The 18,410-nt window shown below is 39.7% G+C and overlaps 1 protein-coding gene across 2 annotated transcripts in view; it reads right to left on the bottom strand.

Moving 5' to 3' along the window:
* The window catches only part of golga4 (golgin A4), a 45,226-nt gene that overhangs the window by 5,376 nt on the left and 21,440 nt on the right, over positions 1–18,410 (bottom strand). For both annotated transcript variants that reach the window (XM_061959407.1, XM_061959418.1), the window contains exons 15-22: positions 13,538–17,190; positions 13,329–13,450; positions 12,191–12,321; positions 11,853–11,939; positions 9,548–9,568; positions 8,744–8,812; positions 8,345–8,420; positions 1,926–2,023 (exon numbers count right to left, since the gene is read on the bottom strand). In XM_061959407.1, the coding sequence (XP_061815391.1) occupies positions 1,926–2,023; positions 8,345–8,420; positions 8,744–8,812; positions 9,548–9,568; positions 11,853–11,939; positions 12,191–12,321; positions 13,329–13,450; positions 13,538–17,190 (4,257 nt within the window). The remainder of the gene's footprint in view (positions 1–1,925; positions 2,024–8,344; positions 8,421–8,743; positions 8,813–9,547; positions 9,569–11,852; positions 11,940–12,190; positions 12,322–13,328; positions 13,451–13,537; positions 17,191–18,410) is intronic.

The raw sequence follows: 18,410 nt of genomic DNA, 5'->3' as shown, positions 1-18,410 counted from the left end.
TTAATCCTACATATGTGTCGGATGTAAGGTAATACGCAAGGACATTAACACATCCGACACATATGTAGGATTAACCGAGGGAGAATTCAAAACCAGATGGAACAATCACAAGGCTTCTTTCAGGAACAAAAACCTGCGAAATACCACAGAACTCAGCAAACACATTTGGGACCTCAAAGACAATAATGTTGAATATTCAATAACATGGCAAATTCTTGCATCCAGCACACCTTACAATAGTGGTAATAAAAGATGCAACCTATGCTTGAAAGAGAAACTGTTTATTATTTACCGTCCAGACCTGTCATCCCTCAACAAGCGCAGCGAAATTGTGACAGCATGCCGCCATAGACGGAAACACCTCCTAGGTAACACATGAGCCAATCACCACGCCCCTACGCCAGCCTGTACCCACCCACTCTGTGCCCTATATAAACCATGGTATGCGAATGCTCCCATTAAAACCTCCTGATGATTGAGGGTACCCCCCCTCATGAAACAGGCCTGTAGAGATGAAATAGTCTTGTGATTTTTTTTCCCACACATACATATATATATATATATATATATATATATATATACCGTATTTTCCGCACTATAAGGCGCACCTAAAAACCACAAATTTTCTCAAAAGCTGACAGTGCGCCTTATAACCCGGTGCGCTTTATATATGGATAAATATTAAGATTCATTTTCATAAAGTTTCGGTCTCGCAACTTCGGTAAACAGCCGCCATCTTTTTTCCCGGTAGAACAGGAAGCGCTTCTTCTTCTACGCAAGCAACCGCCAAGGTAAGCACCCGCCCCCATAGAACAGGAAGCGCTTCTTCTTCTACTGTAAGCAACGACCCGCCCGCGTAGAAGAAGAAAAAGCGCGCGGATATTACCGTTTCATTTCCTTTGTGTGTTTACATCTGTAAAGACCACAAAATGGCTCCTACTAAGCGACAGGTATCCGGTTCATGAAAAGACGCAATCTCTCCATCCACACACGGATTACTATTTCACGGCAACTGATATTCCTGTGAACCGCACTGTGGATACAACGGGAGCACGTACGGTGAATATTCGCACCACAGGGAATGAGAAGTCATCCTTCACTGTGGTTCTAGCTTGCCATGCTAATGGCCAGAAACTTCCACCCATGGTGATATTCAAAAGGAAGACCTTGCCAAAAGAGACCTTTCCAGCCGGCGTCATCATAAAAGCTAACTCGAAGGGATGGATGAAGAAAAGATGAGCGAGTGGTTAAGGTAAGTTTAAGTTTACGCGAAGAGGCCGGGTGGCTTTTTTCACGCAGCTCTGTCCATGTTGATATACGATTCCATGCGCGCCCACATCACGCTGGTTTTAATATATTATTAAAGTTTGACTGACCTATCTGACTGTTTTTTTTGACATTCCTTTAGCGCAGTTAGATGCGGCTTACAACACGGGGCGGCTTATAGGTGGACAAAGTTTTGAAATATGCCGTTCATTGAAGGCGCGGCTTATAACCCAGGGCGCCTTATGGTGCGGAAAATACGGTATATATAAATGATTAATGTGATCTTTTTTTTTTTACTTGTTATTTTGACAGCCCTAAGTTAGTTCAGTATCTTGCAGTTAGTAATTTAATTACATTTTTTCCTCATGATGTGGATTTTCCATACCACAGCAAACATAACATACAAAAAATGAACCGAAGAGGTGGTTTGCATTAAATGGGCCCAGCGGGGCATTTTTTAAACTTCCATAGTTGTGAATGGCCTGGTTTATTTCAAATATTTTAATTGCTCCATAAAATGAAACAAACCACACTTTGGCAAGATCTGTGTACAGAAATCCAGCAGCAATTAGCGGAGACAGAAAAAGGCATTCAACATTGCATTTATTACCACTTTCTGTAAGTGTCTTTTAAAAATAAAAATAAAAAGACAAACATACTTTTGTTTCCCGTCCCATCATGTACTCAAACAGCACCTTCCTCAAGTACTCCATCTCAGTGGCTTCTGAGAGCGGTTGCGGTATGTTAAATGCAGCATCTGTAAAGAAAAAGCAGGTTACTCAATCTAGACGTGTGAACAGTACGTGACCGAGACTAATAATGCAATGACATGGCTCCAGCTGGTACACATTTGGCTTGTTAATAGAGCCCCTCCACCATAATGGAGGCATTTTGCACAGTGGCCCGGTTGCAAATTAGACGGTAAATAAAACGTGCAGGTTAGTGAGTCAGGCAGAGTGAGCATAAAGAAAGGTGTAACAAAATTACATCCTTCACAATCAATGACTAGAAAGTGTAATAATATGAAGGGGACTTTTACTATTGACAGATCTCCATTAATGACTTTACTCTGGAAACATCAGTGCAGCTTTACGCCTGTCTGGAATAATCATTGAGACAACAAATGTGCAATGAGAAACAGTTCGGTTGAAGGACAGAAAAACGAGCAAACAAGTCTTTGATCTGTTGGCGTGCAGTAATGGCTGACCAATAAATCTCTTATAGCCTTTGTCCTCCTGACCTCACACTGCCCTACACACACACTACTTTATCTACTACCTGAAAACACAGCTAACTAATGTGTGGAGCATTTACGCACACTGGCCACACCATTAGGTACACCTGCAGGAATCTAATAAGTTGTACCCGGTATATGTAAACATTGGCACAAAGGTTATTATTGTCCATTGTAGTGGCAGACCTACTGGTTACCTATTGAGGGAGAAAATATAAAAAACACTATTTTACAGTACACTACTGAAATGCACAACAAATATTGGTCATAGACAACCACAGTGCACTCCTCCACTTGTTTACAGTAGACTATTACACATATACAATACAACTAAATGCATCTACAGAGAAATCTGACTCCAATATTATAAATAAAGCACTACAAGATGATACAATAACGGCTTTATTTTTACTAAATGATTATTGCTTGCATGGACCAATAATGAAACCATAGCCATTACATTTTTAGCAGCCAAGTAATGTGCATTAACGTGACTTTGAGACACATGTCCTCACATTTTACAGTGAATGCATAAAAAAAACTAGAGATTAGACTTTTTTCAGCCTATTAATATCTAACGTACAGTTAACAACACAAACATGTGACTATTTTCCAATAAACTGACCTGTGTTCTACATACAAAAACTTACGACAACTAGGAATTATAGCAATCCCCAGAGTGGGCTACAATAAACATTATATAGTGTAGGTGTACCTAATACATTGGTTGGTGAGTGTATAATGAATGAAATACTGCTGTGATAAAATATGCGCAAAGGAAATCGGGGATGTGAGAACCAAGTGTGCTGCGTAGGACACACATTAAGAGACCAGCCTGTAAAAGCCATTAGATCCAAGGATGGCTGCTTTACAACCCCCCTCCCTTCTGACTTCAGCTTCACTTTATTTCAGCAGCAGGGAAAGTTTAAAAAGGGAGGATAATTCACTTTATCCCATGATGGGTTTATAATACTGCATACATGAAGATATGGCGCTGACTTACAATCTCGTGGGGTTAACCACAGCTCTTACATGTCAGACCCTGAACCTTATGCTCACCTTGACCAAAGCCCAGTACAAACCATAGAGCTCATCCAAGGCCTAAATCCCATTCAGCCATATTGTTCTGTAAAGCATAGCTAAAGCAGAACACACGGCCACATGCTACAAAGCCCCCAAATGGTCCCTCTGCACATCCTGTGCCCCGTCTAATGTAGGAGTAGGATACAGAGCTTGTGGCAGATAAATTTGTATGCACATGGGCTAGGATAGAACTATTCAACCAGCGGCCCTGGCACAAAATCCGGCCCGGGAATGGCACTATACCGGCCCCTGAGTTCAGATGAAACCTTGGAAGACAGAAATTTCCTAAAAATACTACAGTGTTTCTGTTGAGTAGACAAACTTGGACAACTGTAAACACATTGACAGATCCGTGCATTGACATTTTAACCTTGCTAGCAAAGATAGAATTGGGTCCAAAACTTGTGATTACTGAGGCATACCTCAAGGCACCCATTTAAGTCCTCTCCTTTTTGGTAGTTACACATTTTTTATAAAGCAACTAAGGTGTTGCTGGAGCTTGTTTACTTCAGATGCAGTCAGTAGACATGTGCTTAAGTCATTTAATATACAAGGAGTATTCCTCAAGGTTTCATTCTTTTTTTCAGTTCAGTTCAATTTCAGTTTATTTCGAACATGCATACAAAAGGTTATAGGTTCTCTCTTTTTCTCCATTTGGGCTATTCACCTGGTGGTTTGCTAGTTAGAGACACTGCACTATGTTTTTTTTGTGGGGGTGGGGCAATTGTGCCTATCATTCAAAAACCTTATGAGAGACAAGAACACAGGTTTTTTATATTTTGTTTGCATATTAATTTGTAATAATTAGCTCGTTCTAGGTTTCTAGTAATGCACCTTTTGGGAGTAATCCATTCTGCCCCTAAATAATTTAAAAAATGTGTCCAAAAACTCGTTACGAGTCATTTACATTTCATAACCTGCATAATAACTAAGCTGTAGCGACATTGTCAATGTAAGTGCGAACAGTGAAAAAATATTTTTCTAGCGTATTAACATCGCCTTGTTCACAGAGACACTTACATTGATATGGCATGAGCAAGAGGTAAGCTAGCTTCTACGTCAGCATCTGAATCACTTTTGAGTTTGTACTAGTAAATGCTAGATTATTAATTCTGCCTCGCACTGACCAAATTGTACAAGGTTGTGGTCATAAGTCAAAAAGTTGGACATTGTCGGTCAGGGTCTTCAGGGGTTTCAACAAGTCAAATTTGAAGTGAATATAAGTGAATTACATTTTAAATAGCGCTTTTTCTCAAGTGACTCAAAGCGCTTTACATTGTGAAACCCAATATCTAAGTTACATTTAAACCAGTGTGGGTGGCACTGGGAGCAGGTGGGTAAAGTGTCTTGCCCAAGGACACAACGGCAGTGACTAGGATGGCGGTAGCGGGGATCGAACCTGCAACCCTCAAGTTGCTGGCACGGCCGCTCTACCAACCGAGCTATACCGCCCCAAAATTTAAGACTTTTTAAAGACCATATTGAAAATAATTTAAGACCATTTCACATCCATTAGGACAAAAGGTACAAATACAAAAATCAGAGGGCCAGAATGAATTGTAAATATATGGATTTCCTTCACTGCTCTTTCACATTGGAAAACAAAATGGTTAAACTAACTAAATACACCAGAAGCTTCTCTACGGTAATTTAAAAAAATATTAGCAAACATCACAACAGCCATTAATCAGATTTGCCATAGAAGGGTTTTCTTGCAAAAATGCAGTGTGCTTCATGTCAAGTGTTTCCATGTAACAACAACCAGAATGTCAGCAATGATAGATAGTACTTTATTGATTCCTTCAGGAGAGTTGATGGAGGAAAGCAGATATTGTCTTTGAAAGGGACTGTTAGCGTCTCTGTTAAAGCTAAATGGTTAAATTTTGCAGTCTTTTTGCGGCTGTCAGAATTGAGCAGACTGATAAAACATCTACAGTACTACTTCTGTATCTGCACAAAGCTGTGAAAAAATGAGAGTGCAGTCAGAGCGATTGCTTAAAAAGAAAGAAGGCGATTATGGCTTGCAAGCCTCAAACAGAATTTGGATGTGAATAATGTGGATAATATTCAAATTTGCTCAGCTCATTTTGTATCTGGTATGTATGAATACATTTTTTACCTACTTTTGTGAAAACATGTTGCTAATAAGCAAGGACTAGTTTTAATTTAAGCATAACAACCTTTATAGATTTTAATGTCAGTTGCTGTATAAACTTGGAGAAAAGATTAGGCATGAGTAGCTGACCTGAAATTATTGCAATAAATAATATAAATAACATAAGACAAATATGTCTTTTTTATAGTTTTATTGCTGTGAGTAGTGAAGTGAAGTGAATTGAATTACATTTATATAGCGCTTTTTCTTAAGTGACTCAAAGCGCTTTACATTGTGAAACCCAATATCTAAGTTATATTTAAACCAGTGTGGGTGGCACTGGGAGCAGGTGGGTAAAGTGTCTTGCCCAAGGACACAACGACAGTGACTAGGATGGCGGAAGCGGGGATCGAACCTGCAACCCTCAAGTTGCTGGCACGGCCGCTCTACCAACCGAGCTATACCGCCCCCGTAGTACACTACTACCACAGAGAAAATAGCATGTGCTTACTGTATGTGATAGTATGATTTCACTAGTAAACATCTCATATTGATGTCCTTCGGTAATTGGCGCCACTTTAACCACATAATACTCCTTTGGGGGGTTAAGTTGATCCTTGTATAGTTGTGCAAGTGTTTGTGGCGTTTCACCATCTTTTGACACCTACTTATCCCAAATGTTTGACTTTTACATTATTATTCCACTCACTTTCATCGCAATGTTTACAATCGATTTCCTTCCTAAATGGCTCTACGTGCGGGTCCGAAACACTTTGTACGTTTCCATCCAACAGCTTCAAGCATGCGTTAAATTGATCATTCTGGAGCCATAAATCATTGGACTTGCATTTACCCATCTTATGCAAGTAATTTGTCTCAGCTGTGGGCATTTGTTAAGTTTTCTTCGCTTCTATGCTAAGCTGTAACAAGACACCGCTGTGCGCACATAGCACACTAGGTGATGGTGCGCGATAAATTCCAACCGGGGCAGCACAGGTAGCATACTTTGGTAACGTTTTGTAGTCACGTTATAGCGTCCTCAAAAATCTAAACATTTAAAAGACTGAAGTTTATACATGTTTTTAATAAAAGTAACGTTAATAGATTTTTAAGACCTTTCAAAATCATATTTAAGACCTTTTATGAGATTTTAGGAAATTGTTTTAAATTTTAAGGCCTTAAATTTCAATGATTGGATTTAAGACTTTTTAAGACCTGGCGGATACCCTGGTATCACTAACAGTGTATCTAGTTGTTAACAAGCATGATGTGCTGCATGTATCATGAGCAATATTATGGTAATTTACTCGGTGGACAGTTGTTCGTTTGGTCCAGCTGATTATGGGGAGGGGGAAATAAGTTTCTATCACTGCAGGGTTTGTTAGCGCAAACAGTTTGTCTTTAGTTGTGATGCAGTCTCTTTAATAATAATATTGTGTGCAGTAACATTGTGTGCACTAGGTGCAGCTGAAGCACTCCATTTCTGTCGGCATAGCTTGGCAAGTTCCACATGTGCACCACCAAGTCACGCCGGTACTGACTCTCTCGGCACCCCATTTGCTCCAACATTTCACCCTCTCTTCATGCCTACTCAGCTTCTATAACCAGTATTACATCCTCCGCATATTCAGGTTCAAAAAGATAACATTGTGAATCCTCATTAGTCCAGAAATTGCCGTCTTAGTCGTCTATTACAAAGTTTGCTGTGATTAGTACTATTGGTAGCAAACACACACGTTTGTTGACAGAAGTAGGAAGTACGTTGCTATGAGCACTGAAATCAATACACCCAGGAGAGAAGTTTCGCAAATGCTTACAATGACCAAAATCTGATTAATCCATCCATCCATCCATTTTCTACTGCTTGTCTCTCTCGGGATCCGGGGTTGGCTGGAGCCTATCCCAGCTGCATTTGGGCTGAAGGCGGGGTGCATCCTGGACAAGTCGCCACTTCATCACAGGCACAATACAGATAGACACCTCATCACAGGACCAATACAGATAGACAGACAACATTCACACTCACAATCACACACTAGGGACAATTTAGTGTACATATTGTACATATTATATATTGTTATGAATGTGGCTGTTACATCATTATCTACATGCTTACAGCATTGATGGAGGTTATTGAAGTTGTTTTACAGGGCTTTGAAGACAAGTTAGGCGACTGCCATTGGCTGCAATGTTAGCCACATCTTGTGAGCATTTTTTTTATCTTCAGAATCCTGAAATAAAAAAAAGGTGTGATCTTGTTTTTCATAAAGATTGTGAATGATAGGTAAAATAAAAAAAGTGCAGCCCCCCTTTAAGTTAAAAAAACTTGAGAGATTTGTGTAGCAGATTCTTAAAAACACTTGAGTGCTGCCAGATATATGATCTTGAAAACAGCAGAGCGCTCCTGTAACTGACAAAATAGACCAAAATCAAATGTCCATCATAGAGGACAATGGTTCTCCGGTATATCCAAAATAAGAACAATAGTGAAGGAAAAAGTCCAGCCCTCCGGTCCTTAGCTTTCCGGAAATGTGGCTCCAAAAACATTCAGTTGAATATCCCTGCTCTAGGTGCTGTGGTGCATTTTTAGACACTTTTGTGTTGCCAAGAAGCGGGGGGAAACGAAATGGGTTCCAGAAGCAGAACTAAGTGATTCATAGAGTTACCTTTGTGTGTGCTACCAAGATGAGTTACGACTGCGTTCCGGTGGAAAAATTTAATCTTGTCCTCAAGCGAGTGGACCTAAAAAAAAAAAAAACAAGCAGAGAATCCTAATTAAAAAAAGGCATTTGAGCCCAGCAGGTTAATTTGCTCCATTAGGCTAATTGATAAGTGAGACATGTGATTTTATCAAGCATCCTTTGGAGGCTGTGAGAAAAATGATCTATGGGAGAGAAACTGTGGGAGGCGTTGCTCTGATTGTTTATTGGGCTAAAAGCAAATGTAAACAGATGTGCAGTGTAATTAAGTTGATACAGCAGAAGGCTACAGAACTATGGGAACACACCACATGAGATTTGCTGTTCCCCTGTCACCGCTAAAAGTGCACATCGCCGGTTACTCACCCTCTCAACAAAGCCCTGCTCCTTCAGTCGAGCTTCACTCAGCAAAGTGGTCTTCTCAGCCAGCTGAACCTGCCATGTAAAGGGATGAGAGGAAGGAAGCTGTGAGAACTGCAGTGGAACAGGAAGCAATGCTGTGTGTGTTCTTACAATGATGCTTATTCTTTGATGGAAAACATCAGCCTGACAGGCCAAAAAGCCTGGTAAAAAGCTATTTAAAATAATGCAGTGCGTATGGTTTTATGTTAAAATTAAAGCATTTTACTATTTAATATTGGTTAAATTGAAGTCCTGCTAAAGAAGGTAACTGTATGATGTAAATGTGGTATCTTACAGAAGTGAGTACAACCACTTTTATCACAGTATATCTTCTCAAAGGACGATAATATAAAATGAAACGTGTGTACTTTTGAGTAGTCAGAATACAGCTAGTATTGCAGAATTGATTTACTATCAACTGAAAATGACTACCGGTAATTGTCTTAATAGCTGACAACACGCATGGTGTCATGAGGTGGGGCTATGCGAGTGCTGCTGGCACTGCAAAGCTACGGTTCCATCAGAGGAAACATGAATTGCATTTACTTTATAGTCCTTTGAGAATATATAATACAACGGTGGCTGAAATACAAGGCGTGTACTCACGTCAGTTAAATATTCACCACAACCATATCCCAGAGAATGTGTGTAATAACCGAAGATAGAGGTGGTCCAATGAAATGTATTTACATCTTGTGTATTTTTTTGATTCAACAACTCAGGAAATTAGATCTTAAAAGTGTTATACACTATGAAAGACACACATACCTGCAGTTCCTCGGTGCTCATCTGTGCCAGTGAGAAAGAAAAAACATTTAGTCATTAGATAGGAATATAAATCAGTAAAAACAGTCATATATTCTGCTTTCAAGTCAAACATATCCACCTATATTGCAACAATTTACATTTAGTTTAAAAAAAAAAACTTTTAGTTTAATACATTCTGCATATTAATTTAGGACAATACAGTACATTATAATAATTGTATCAGCAGTTATGCCCACCCTTAAAGAATAGTGATCATTTTACTACTTGGAGAAGTCCACAAATTTTGAAACTGTCAGCGCAATCATTCCCAAATGCACCTTTTGTAGCTGTAAATGCTTCCTTTAGTACGACCACTGCAGACAAGGCCATACATAAAAACAATCTTGTCTAATATGTGCACATTTTTCTGACACCCAGCTGCTTTTATTTTAAAGAGCCCAAGCCTACTGTCATAATCCATCAAGGCACTCTTTTTAAGAAAAAAAGTGGGTTTGGAGGATGGGCGAGAGGCTGTGACTGAACTATACTCCACACCAGGGGGACTCCAAAGTGTGTCTCGGGGGCAGCTTAATTTTTTTGGGCTTGTGACACATTTTAAAGACTAAATAAACACATCCTGGATTAGAACATTATACAAAGTAAAAACATTAATCTGGCCCAAATCCCCACAAAAATGGGACCTGAAAACCTAAATAGTCTAGAACTACAACTGGTTAAGAACTAACAGTGTTCGGATTGTAATCATCCAAATGTGATTAAAAGTTAAAAGTTAAAGTACCAATGATTGTCACACACACACTAGGTGTGGCGAAATTATTCTCTGCATTTGACCCATCACCCTTGATCACCCCCTGGGAGGTGAGGGGAGCAGTGGGCAGCAGCGGTGGCTGCGCCCGGGAATCATTTTGGTGATTTAACCCCCAATTCCAACCCTTGATGCTGAGTGCCAAGCAGGGAGGTAATGGGTCCCATTTTTATAGTCTTTGGTATGACTCGGCCGGGATTTGAACTCCCAACCTACCGATCTCAGGACGGACACTCTAACCACTAGGCCACTGAGTGGTTATTAGCAGCAAAGTAGACAGCCATCATTGTCGTGACTAACTAGCAAACCTATTTTGTTGCTCCAAATCGTCTCTCTGACCTGCAACTCAGTGCGGCATTTCGGCAAGAGGAACAGATTCAACAAATTTTGTTTGGATTGTATTTTTTTTATATTTCATTAAAATACGCAGAAGTGATATTATGACACGAAAATAAATGTTTAAAAACACGGATTTCCGCGGACATTTCACATGCCTGCATAATTGCAGGTCAAATGTCGTGACCATCTATCAGATGCAGCCCTTATGGAACACCAACACAGTAACAATACAGTGTCAATACAGCCAGTGAGTTTGTCACACATTTACTACTAATTTGATTTGTTACTTATAACACAAATGTAAGTTGTGGATGTTTTGTTTAGATAGTTTAGTATATATTTATTAACCTACATTGTATTGCATTTGGGATCTTTAATGTACAAAATGTATCTAAGTGACCCTTGCATTCTTCCATTTTTCTGTACGCTGCCCTCACTGGGAAAAGTTTGGACACCCCCGCTTTGCGCAGTACATGAACATTGTTGAAAAGACGTTTTCATGAAGTAACTTTGGAGTGCTGGCGTGATGTTTCCGTAGAGAAGATACAACTGTTTCGATGACGAATGGTTTTTGAGGCCCTTTGCAGGGGAAGGGCTCCCTGAGCATAAACCCATACAATCCATCCATAAAGTTATTACCTCACTGGGGAAACATCCCACAGAGAGAATCATTCTTAGTGTGTATCTGGATGTGTGTGTACAGAATTAACACTTGGCTCTCATACTATAACATCACCTAGGTCAAGCATGTCCCTGAGCTGCTTTTGTCCCACCTGGCCGCTGTCCGGTATGCATTTTCTTGCATGAGTGTGTTTCTGAATGAGGCCCAGGCCCTGAGTCACCTCACATACTAATAATTAAGAGCAGGGATAGAGGTTGGCATCTGCTTTGCAATGTCTGTTTTCTAAAAAGAACATTCCTGAGCGATTCAAATGAACTCTACAGCTTCCGGCACGCTTTGGAGAGCAGCCACACGACTGAGGCCAAAGAGACTCAAGTATGCCAGCGAATTGTCCCTGAGCTCTGACGCAGCACTTTAGTTGCAAAGTCAAAATAAAATGTAGCTTAACTACTGTATGTAATTGTTTAACTATTAAAAAGTATCCAAGAGGATTTAACAGAAATTCCTAGATTTTCCCAGACGGCCACAAACTCAAGTACCTCTGAAGTTCCGTTGCTCCTTGCTTTCAACTCCTCCAGTTCTTTTTGGACCTGCCAGAGTCGGGTTCCCATCTCCTCCTCTCGACTCTGAAGAAAACAACAACAGCTGAGTCATTTCCTATGTATCAATACAGCATCACAACTCAAGTATGTCGGTCACGTCACTGCCATATTTCAAAACTCCCACCCCCTAGATACAACTTGATCAGGAATATTGTCTGGTATGAACAAATCAAGTCTAATTGAAAGATTTATAACTCAATGGAAGTAATAGAAGTGTTTATGTGAACGACTGTGGGGGTAGGTCCTAAATGATGGCCGTGGTTGATGAATAGTACCTGTATGACCTGCTCATATTTCTGAACTGTTCTGTTCAAGTCATCCTCCTTCTGGGAAACCGTCTTGTGCAGCTGTGCGGTTTCCTCTTGATGGTTACTGATAAGCTCCACCTCCACAACCTGGGCTTTAGCTAGAGCAAGTAAAAAATAAGCCAGAAATAGCACATAAAACAACAATGATAATCCATTCCTGTGACATAATTCAAGAACAGTACAGGCTGACCCAAAAAACAGAACCCACAAATCTTGTTATTAAATGGTAAACGGTAAATGGGTTGTACTTGTATAGCGCTTTTCTACCTTTTTAAGGAACTCAAAGCTCTTTGACACTATTTCCACATTCACCCATTCACACACACACACACACATTCACACACTGATGGTGTGGTGGGATTAAAAGTTTTCTTCTTTTCTCTTTCAGGGTATTCAAGTCATTGTGTGCATGAAATATTGGAAAAATAGTCTTCTCCAACATGTCCTGGTCAAACAAAAAATAAGGGACATATTTCTCCAACAAATCATTCACTTGGGAGAAAGTTTCAGCGTCATCAAGCTCCATCAAAAAACTAAATTTTTTACTAGGTTCGGAAGTTTAAAGAATATTGTACTGTACAAAACCTTAATTCTAATCCTAATCTGAGGGACACTTATTTTGGTTGGAGGGTGAGTGCTATGACAGAAAAGAACACTGATGCTGTACATGACTCAAGAAATCACTTTGACGACACAGTCAAGGCCTTGAAATCTCTCCATATTCTTTGAGGCGTGTTCTAAATCAGAACTTACATTGGATCCTTACCAGATCCAAATAAGCAAAAACGTAAAAAAAATCCAACATGCAAAAACACGTAAACTGGGAGTCCATTTGGAATATATTTCGGAAAGAACATGACTTCTATGCAAAGCGACTAAAATAAACTTGGGGGAACAATCATACACAAACTGAATATTTTGTAGGATTTAATTAAAAAAAAGTTGTACAACTGTTATGGGTTCTAGGGTGGGGGGTAACCTGGATGTAATTTAGCTTGCCAGGGATAAATGGCAATATATAACCCAAACTATACTATTATTTCAGACATGAAATGCATCATTACTTCTACAACCACAACATGCTGTGTAAGGTGAATGATCCCACCAATGGCTTCTTTCACTGCTGTGTCAATCTCTTTCTCTTTCAGCGCCATCTGTGTGTTGAACTCCCTCATTAACTGTTTGATTGCTGAATTGTGCTTCATTTCGATGTCTTCTAATTCCAATCTGTGAAAGAGGAACATGGACACGAGTCATTCACCAAAAACAGCTAGGATTTTTTACTGGGATAATACCAGACACAATAAAACTTACTTGAATTTCTCCTCACTCTCATCCAACAACTGTTTCTTCACGTAGTCGAGGTCCTGTTCATGCTCTTTCCTCATTGATCGGATGTCCTTCTGTAATCTGGTGAAATCTTTCTGGATTTTCTCCTTCTCATTCTTCATCTGATTTAGTTTGCTATTGAGAGAATCGAGAGAATCCCCATTGGATTCGGCAGAGTGGTTTTTCACCTCCTTTTTCAACATGCTGTTTGTTTGCTGTAGACTGCTACACTCTATCTTCCTGTCAGGCTCCAATGAAATGTGAGCCTGCATCAAAGCAGCTTGATGTTGAGCACATTGGACATCTTTTTTTCTAATTTCTTCTTTTAGAGTATTTATTTCTTCAAAAAGTTCCCCATTCTTTCTCTCAGCTTCTTGAAGCTTCAATTCAATCTCTAGAAGAGCTGCTTGACTGAGCTCTGTTTGGTGTAATGAGTCTCTCTGAAGTTCAGACAGCTTCTCTTCATAAGTGCTCCTCAGTTCCTCTAAAGACTTCTCCGTTGTCTGCCTCTCGTCAGCCAGCTGGCTCGCCTGCTCTTCTTTGAGCTTGACAAAAAGCTCCTCGAGAGATTTGTTTTTTTCCTCTAATGTGTCGATAAATTCTTTGCTGTAGGTTTCATTTCTCCTGAGCTCTTCTTGGCTTGCCTGAAGAGTCGTGATAATCTCATCTTTTTCCTCAAGCTGGGAAGTTAGCTGCTTCTTAATTTGGCTAATTTTCTGTTCCGCTTTCTTCTTCAGCTCTGAGACTTTCCGAGTGCTCTCTGCCATCAACCTTTCAGTTTCCTTTAAACTCTCATCTTTCAGCTTTTTAAATTCTTCCTGCTTACTCTGAAGTTGGCTTTTGCATACTTGGTTGTGCTCTTCAAGATGGTGTAGTCTTTTAACCATCTCTTGCTCCGAGTTGCCGTTCTGCTGCAGCTTTTCTACCAACTCTTTCCTTTCGTTCTCTCTGATGCTGTGCTGCTGCTTGAGGTTACATGCCAGTTGCTCGCACTCTCTCATCTTAGAGTCCAGCTGCTCTTGAAGTTCACCAAGCCGACGGTTGCAGCCCTCGAGCTCTGCGGTCAACTCGCTCAGCTTCTGCTCCTTTTCACTTAAAACTTGGTCCATCTCAGACTTACTGATGGACTGATTGTCAAAACTTGTTGTTAGCCTTTGCAAATCTTCATTTTTCTCAGAAATAACTCGCTCCAGCTCTTCTAGCCTGGTCTTCAGAGATGCTACAGTGTTGACATTCTTAGACATACTGGCTCTGAGAGCATTGGCCTGCTCGGAAGCGGTCACTCGCTCCTGCTTTAACCGCTGAATGGTCTCTTCCGCTTGAGCTATGGCCTTTTGTCTCTCCTCTTCATGCTGCTGCTTGAGCTCAAGTATGGCTTCCTCCTTCTCTTTTAGGTTACCTTCTAGTTGATGTTTCAAGTCACTGATAATAATTTCCAAGTTACTCACTTGTAACTCGTTTTCTTTCAAACCGACTGATATGACTTTGTTTAATTCGCTTAGCTCCTCAATCTTCTGAGCTTTTTCACTGATAGACAAAGAATTATTCTCATTCTCGTGCATTAAGGCTTTGATTTGCTCCATATGAGCATTTACCTGAGCAGTCACCTGTTCTACTGAAATGCATAGATTGTTATTCTCTTCAGTCTTTTGGCGGAGATTCTCCTCTAAAGTGCAAACGTTATCTATTTTGCTCGAGACAACATTTTTAAGGTGTGCAATGTTTGTCTGACTACAAAGAAGTCGCTGCTTTAATTCAGAAACTCTAGATTCAACTGTTTGACATAGTTCAGAGGTCCTGTCCACAACTTTTGATTGGACATCCTTACAGTAACTCTGCATTTGGTTGCTGATCATATTTAATTGCTGTTGGAACTGTGCTTCCATGGCCTTTATCTGAATGGCAGATTCCTCAGATTTAGTTTGCATATCCTCCTGTTGGGAACCTTTAAGGGTTTGAAGCTGCTTCTCTGTTTCTTCTATCTTGTCAGACCAAGTCTTGAACTTCTCTCTGTTCTCTTCCTCGGTAATGTTGAGCTTGTCCTGCAGAGAGTCTCGCTCATTCAAGGCCAGGGTTAGGTTCTTCTCCACCGACTTAATTTGCTTTCTCAGCAACTCCTCACTCGTTGACAAACTCTCAACCATATTCCCTGCTTTGTGAAGTTCTTCTTTTAGCTTTTGCACAGTGGTTTCTTGAACCAAAAGCTGCTCCTTCAAGTTCTTCATTGAAGTAATTACTTGCTCTTTCTCCTCTGTGCTCCTGCTGAGTTTCAAATAAGACTCTTCAAGCTCCTGTATCTTTTCTTGCAGTGTTTGTGAGTATTTCTCCATTAATTCCTCCTCCTGCTGTCTTAATTTCTCTTGCAAATGATGCTCCAGCTCCAAGATTTCCTGTTTATGAGTATTACGTAGTTTCTCCACTTCTGCCAAATGGTTAGCTTGTAGCTCAGACATGGCATTGCTCATGCCTTGGGAATTAGTTTGGGCCATCTCTAATATTTTCTCTTGAACTTGTTTCTCTTTTTGTTGAAGCTCTGTATCCTTCTTTGCCAGTTCATTTTTCATGTATTCATCTTTCTCTTGAAGCTTTTTCTTGAAGTTATCTGTCATTTCTTTGGTTCTTTGTTTAAACTTTTCCATCTTTGTTTCCTGCTTTTTCATCTTACCCTCAATCTCTGTCATAATAGTTTTCAACTTCTCATGAGCAGCATTTTCATTATCCAACTGCTTCTGGAGGCATGTCTGCGCTTCATGCTTAGTGTCCAGTTCCGTAGCGTGTGACTTCTCCTGCTCAGAGAGTTCCTTTTTGCTCTGCTGTAATTGCTGCTCTAATTCTTGCAGCAATAATTCTTTCTGTTCACAGTCATTTTTTGCTATTTTCAGTTGATGCTGCAAATCCTTCAAGTCTTTCTTAGACTGAACAAGATCATTTGAGATTGTATTTGATGCTTCTTGAAAGCTTGAATTTTCCAGCTGAAAATGTGTTAAAGACTGTTGCAAATCCTCAATTAATTTTGCTTTGACATTTAGGTCTTGGACATTTGAATGTAATTTTTCTTTTAGTGTTTTTACTGCTTGAGTGAGATCTTCAATTTTCTTTTCCTTCTCTCTCGAAACGATTTTCAGAGCTTTAAATTCCTCCTTCAGAGTTTTCTCCATTCCATCAAGAGACAACTCATGCTCCTGCTTGATATTTACAATCTCAGCATTGTGCTTCGCCACCTGATCCTGCAGAGCTAAACAGTGCACATTTTGTATTTCCGCCAACTTCTCTTCCAGAAGTTGTTTACTTTTCATAACTTCAGATAGCTCTGATGAAAGTGCATTTTGCTCTGCTTGCTTTGCATCCAACTTCTGGTTATTTTTCTCTGTGTGAGTTTGAATCTGCAGGTCTTTATCTTTCAGAAGTGCCTCCAATTCAACTCTATGTTTTTCCTTGAGCTCTTCCAGAGCAGCATTGTGCTGCTCGGTTAGTGTACCCTTGTGTTTTTCCAGCTGGGTCTGATGGTCTTCTTTTAAAGAAGACATTTGCTTTTTGTGTTTATCCTCCAGCTGGTCCATCTGACTGGACAGTTCGTGGGACATTGATGATCCATCCTGAGAGATCTTCTCCAGGGAACTCTCCAGCTCCATTATTCTCTGCATGCATATATATATAGATGCACAGAAGTAGTTAATTCATTTAACAATGAATTTTCTTTATGCATGTGATCTATTAGACAGCATTGTCTCTTCTCTTGCTAATCTCTGGTTAAAATGTATGTTGTAATAACGTATTTAATGGGCAAAAGTATAGAAATTTAAAATGGTATAAAAATTATTTTGGAAGTCTGTGGGAATTCTTTACATTAATTATAGAAAAACATTTGTGAGTCTGGCTTGTAATCTCTGTTATCAGTGTTTTAAGTGGTGGGCCAGACAATTTCTTCTACACCAAACTCATTCAGTCATGACTTTATCAGCTTTGCTATGTGCACTAGGGATTATTCAAGTTAGTCCTAGTGCTTAATATTCATAAAGTGTACTTGTGCCTGCATAAAAGAGTCAGTCGACCATTTTAATACTATTAAAGGGGAACTGCATTTTTTTTGGAATTGTGGCTGTTATTCACAATCCTTATGTGAGACAAGCACACACATGTTTTTGTTTTTGTAATGCATTCTAACCCGTCAACAAAACTCAAGCCAAAGTCAGCTCACAATGGAGGTAATGGGATTTGCTCTTATCCGCCTATATAAAAACCTCCATCAATGTTTATATACACACGCTGTAAATATACATGTAATGTCGTAACAGGCACATTCATAATAACATTTTAAGCATACTGCGGCATAATAATAAGCAGATCCAGCAAGTAGTACTTGCTAAGTGCTAAACAAGAAATACAAACTACAAACATAATAAAACCATAACTTACTGTACGATGTCTGCTCTCACTGGGATGCTGTCTGATAGGATGTTTATGTATCCCCATTTAGATGAAAAATGTATCGTAATATCTACGCAGATTAAAGAAAAAAAGAACCGGTGTCTTTTCGTGTCTCTCGTTATCTCTGCGTATAAGTTGAAAGTTGACCAACTACTTGGTTTATGGCAACAACCTTCTACCATACAAGTGAGAGGTATGATTTATAATCTAGAATTAACTTTCACTGAACAGCAGCTCACTGGCTCAGTATGTCAATTGCTGCATCACCTTTCTGTGATCACAGCGCTGCTAAAAGTAATTCCTCAACGTTAGTGCTTATAATAACAATATTGCTAATAATTGGTTAATTTTACGGTCACATGATGTAAATAGAGTATTGTTGGCGGTTTTTGGATGATTTCTTAGAGGACTTTATGGGCGCAATAGAGTA

This window comes from Nerophis lumbriciformis, linkage group LG02 (genome assembly GCF_033978685.3).
Source record: "Nerophis lumbriciformis linkage group LG02, RoL_Nlum_v2.1, whole genome shotgun sequence".
Classification (NCBI taxonomy): domain Eukaryota; kingdom Metazoa; phylum Chordata; class Actinopteri; order Syngnathiformes; family Syngnathidae; genus Nerophis; species Nerophis lumbriciformis.
Note: the sequence above shows the minus strand (reverse complement) of the source record. Positions and strands in the feature narration are given on the sequence as shown.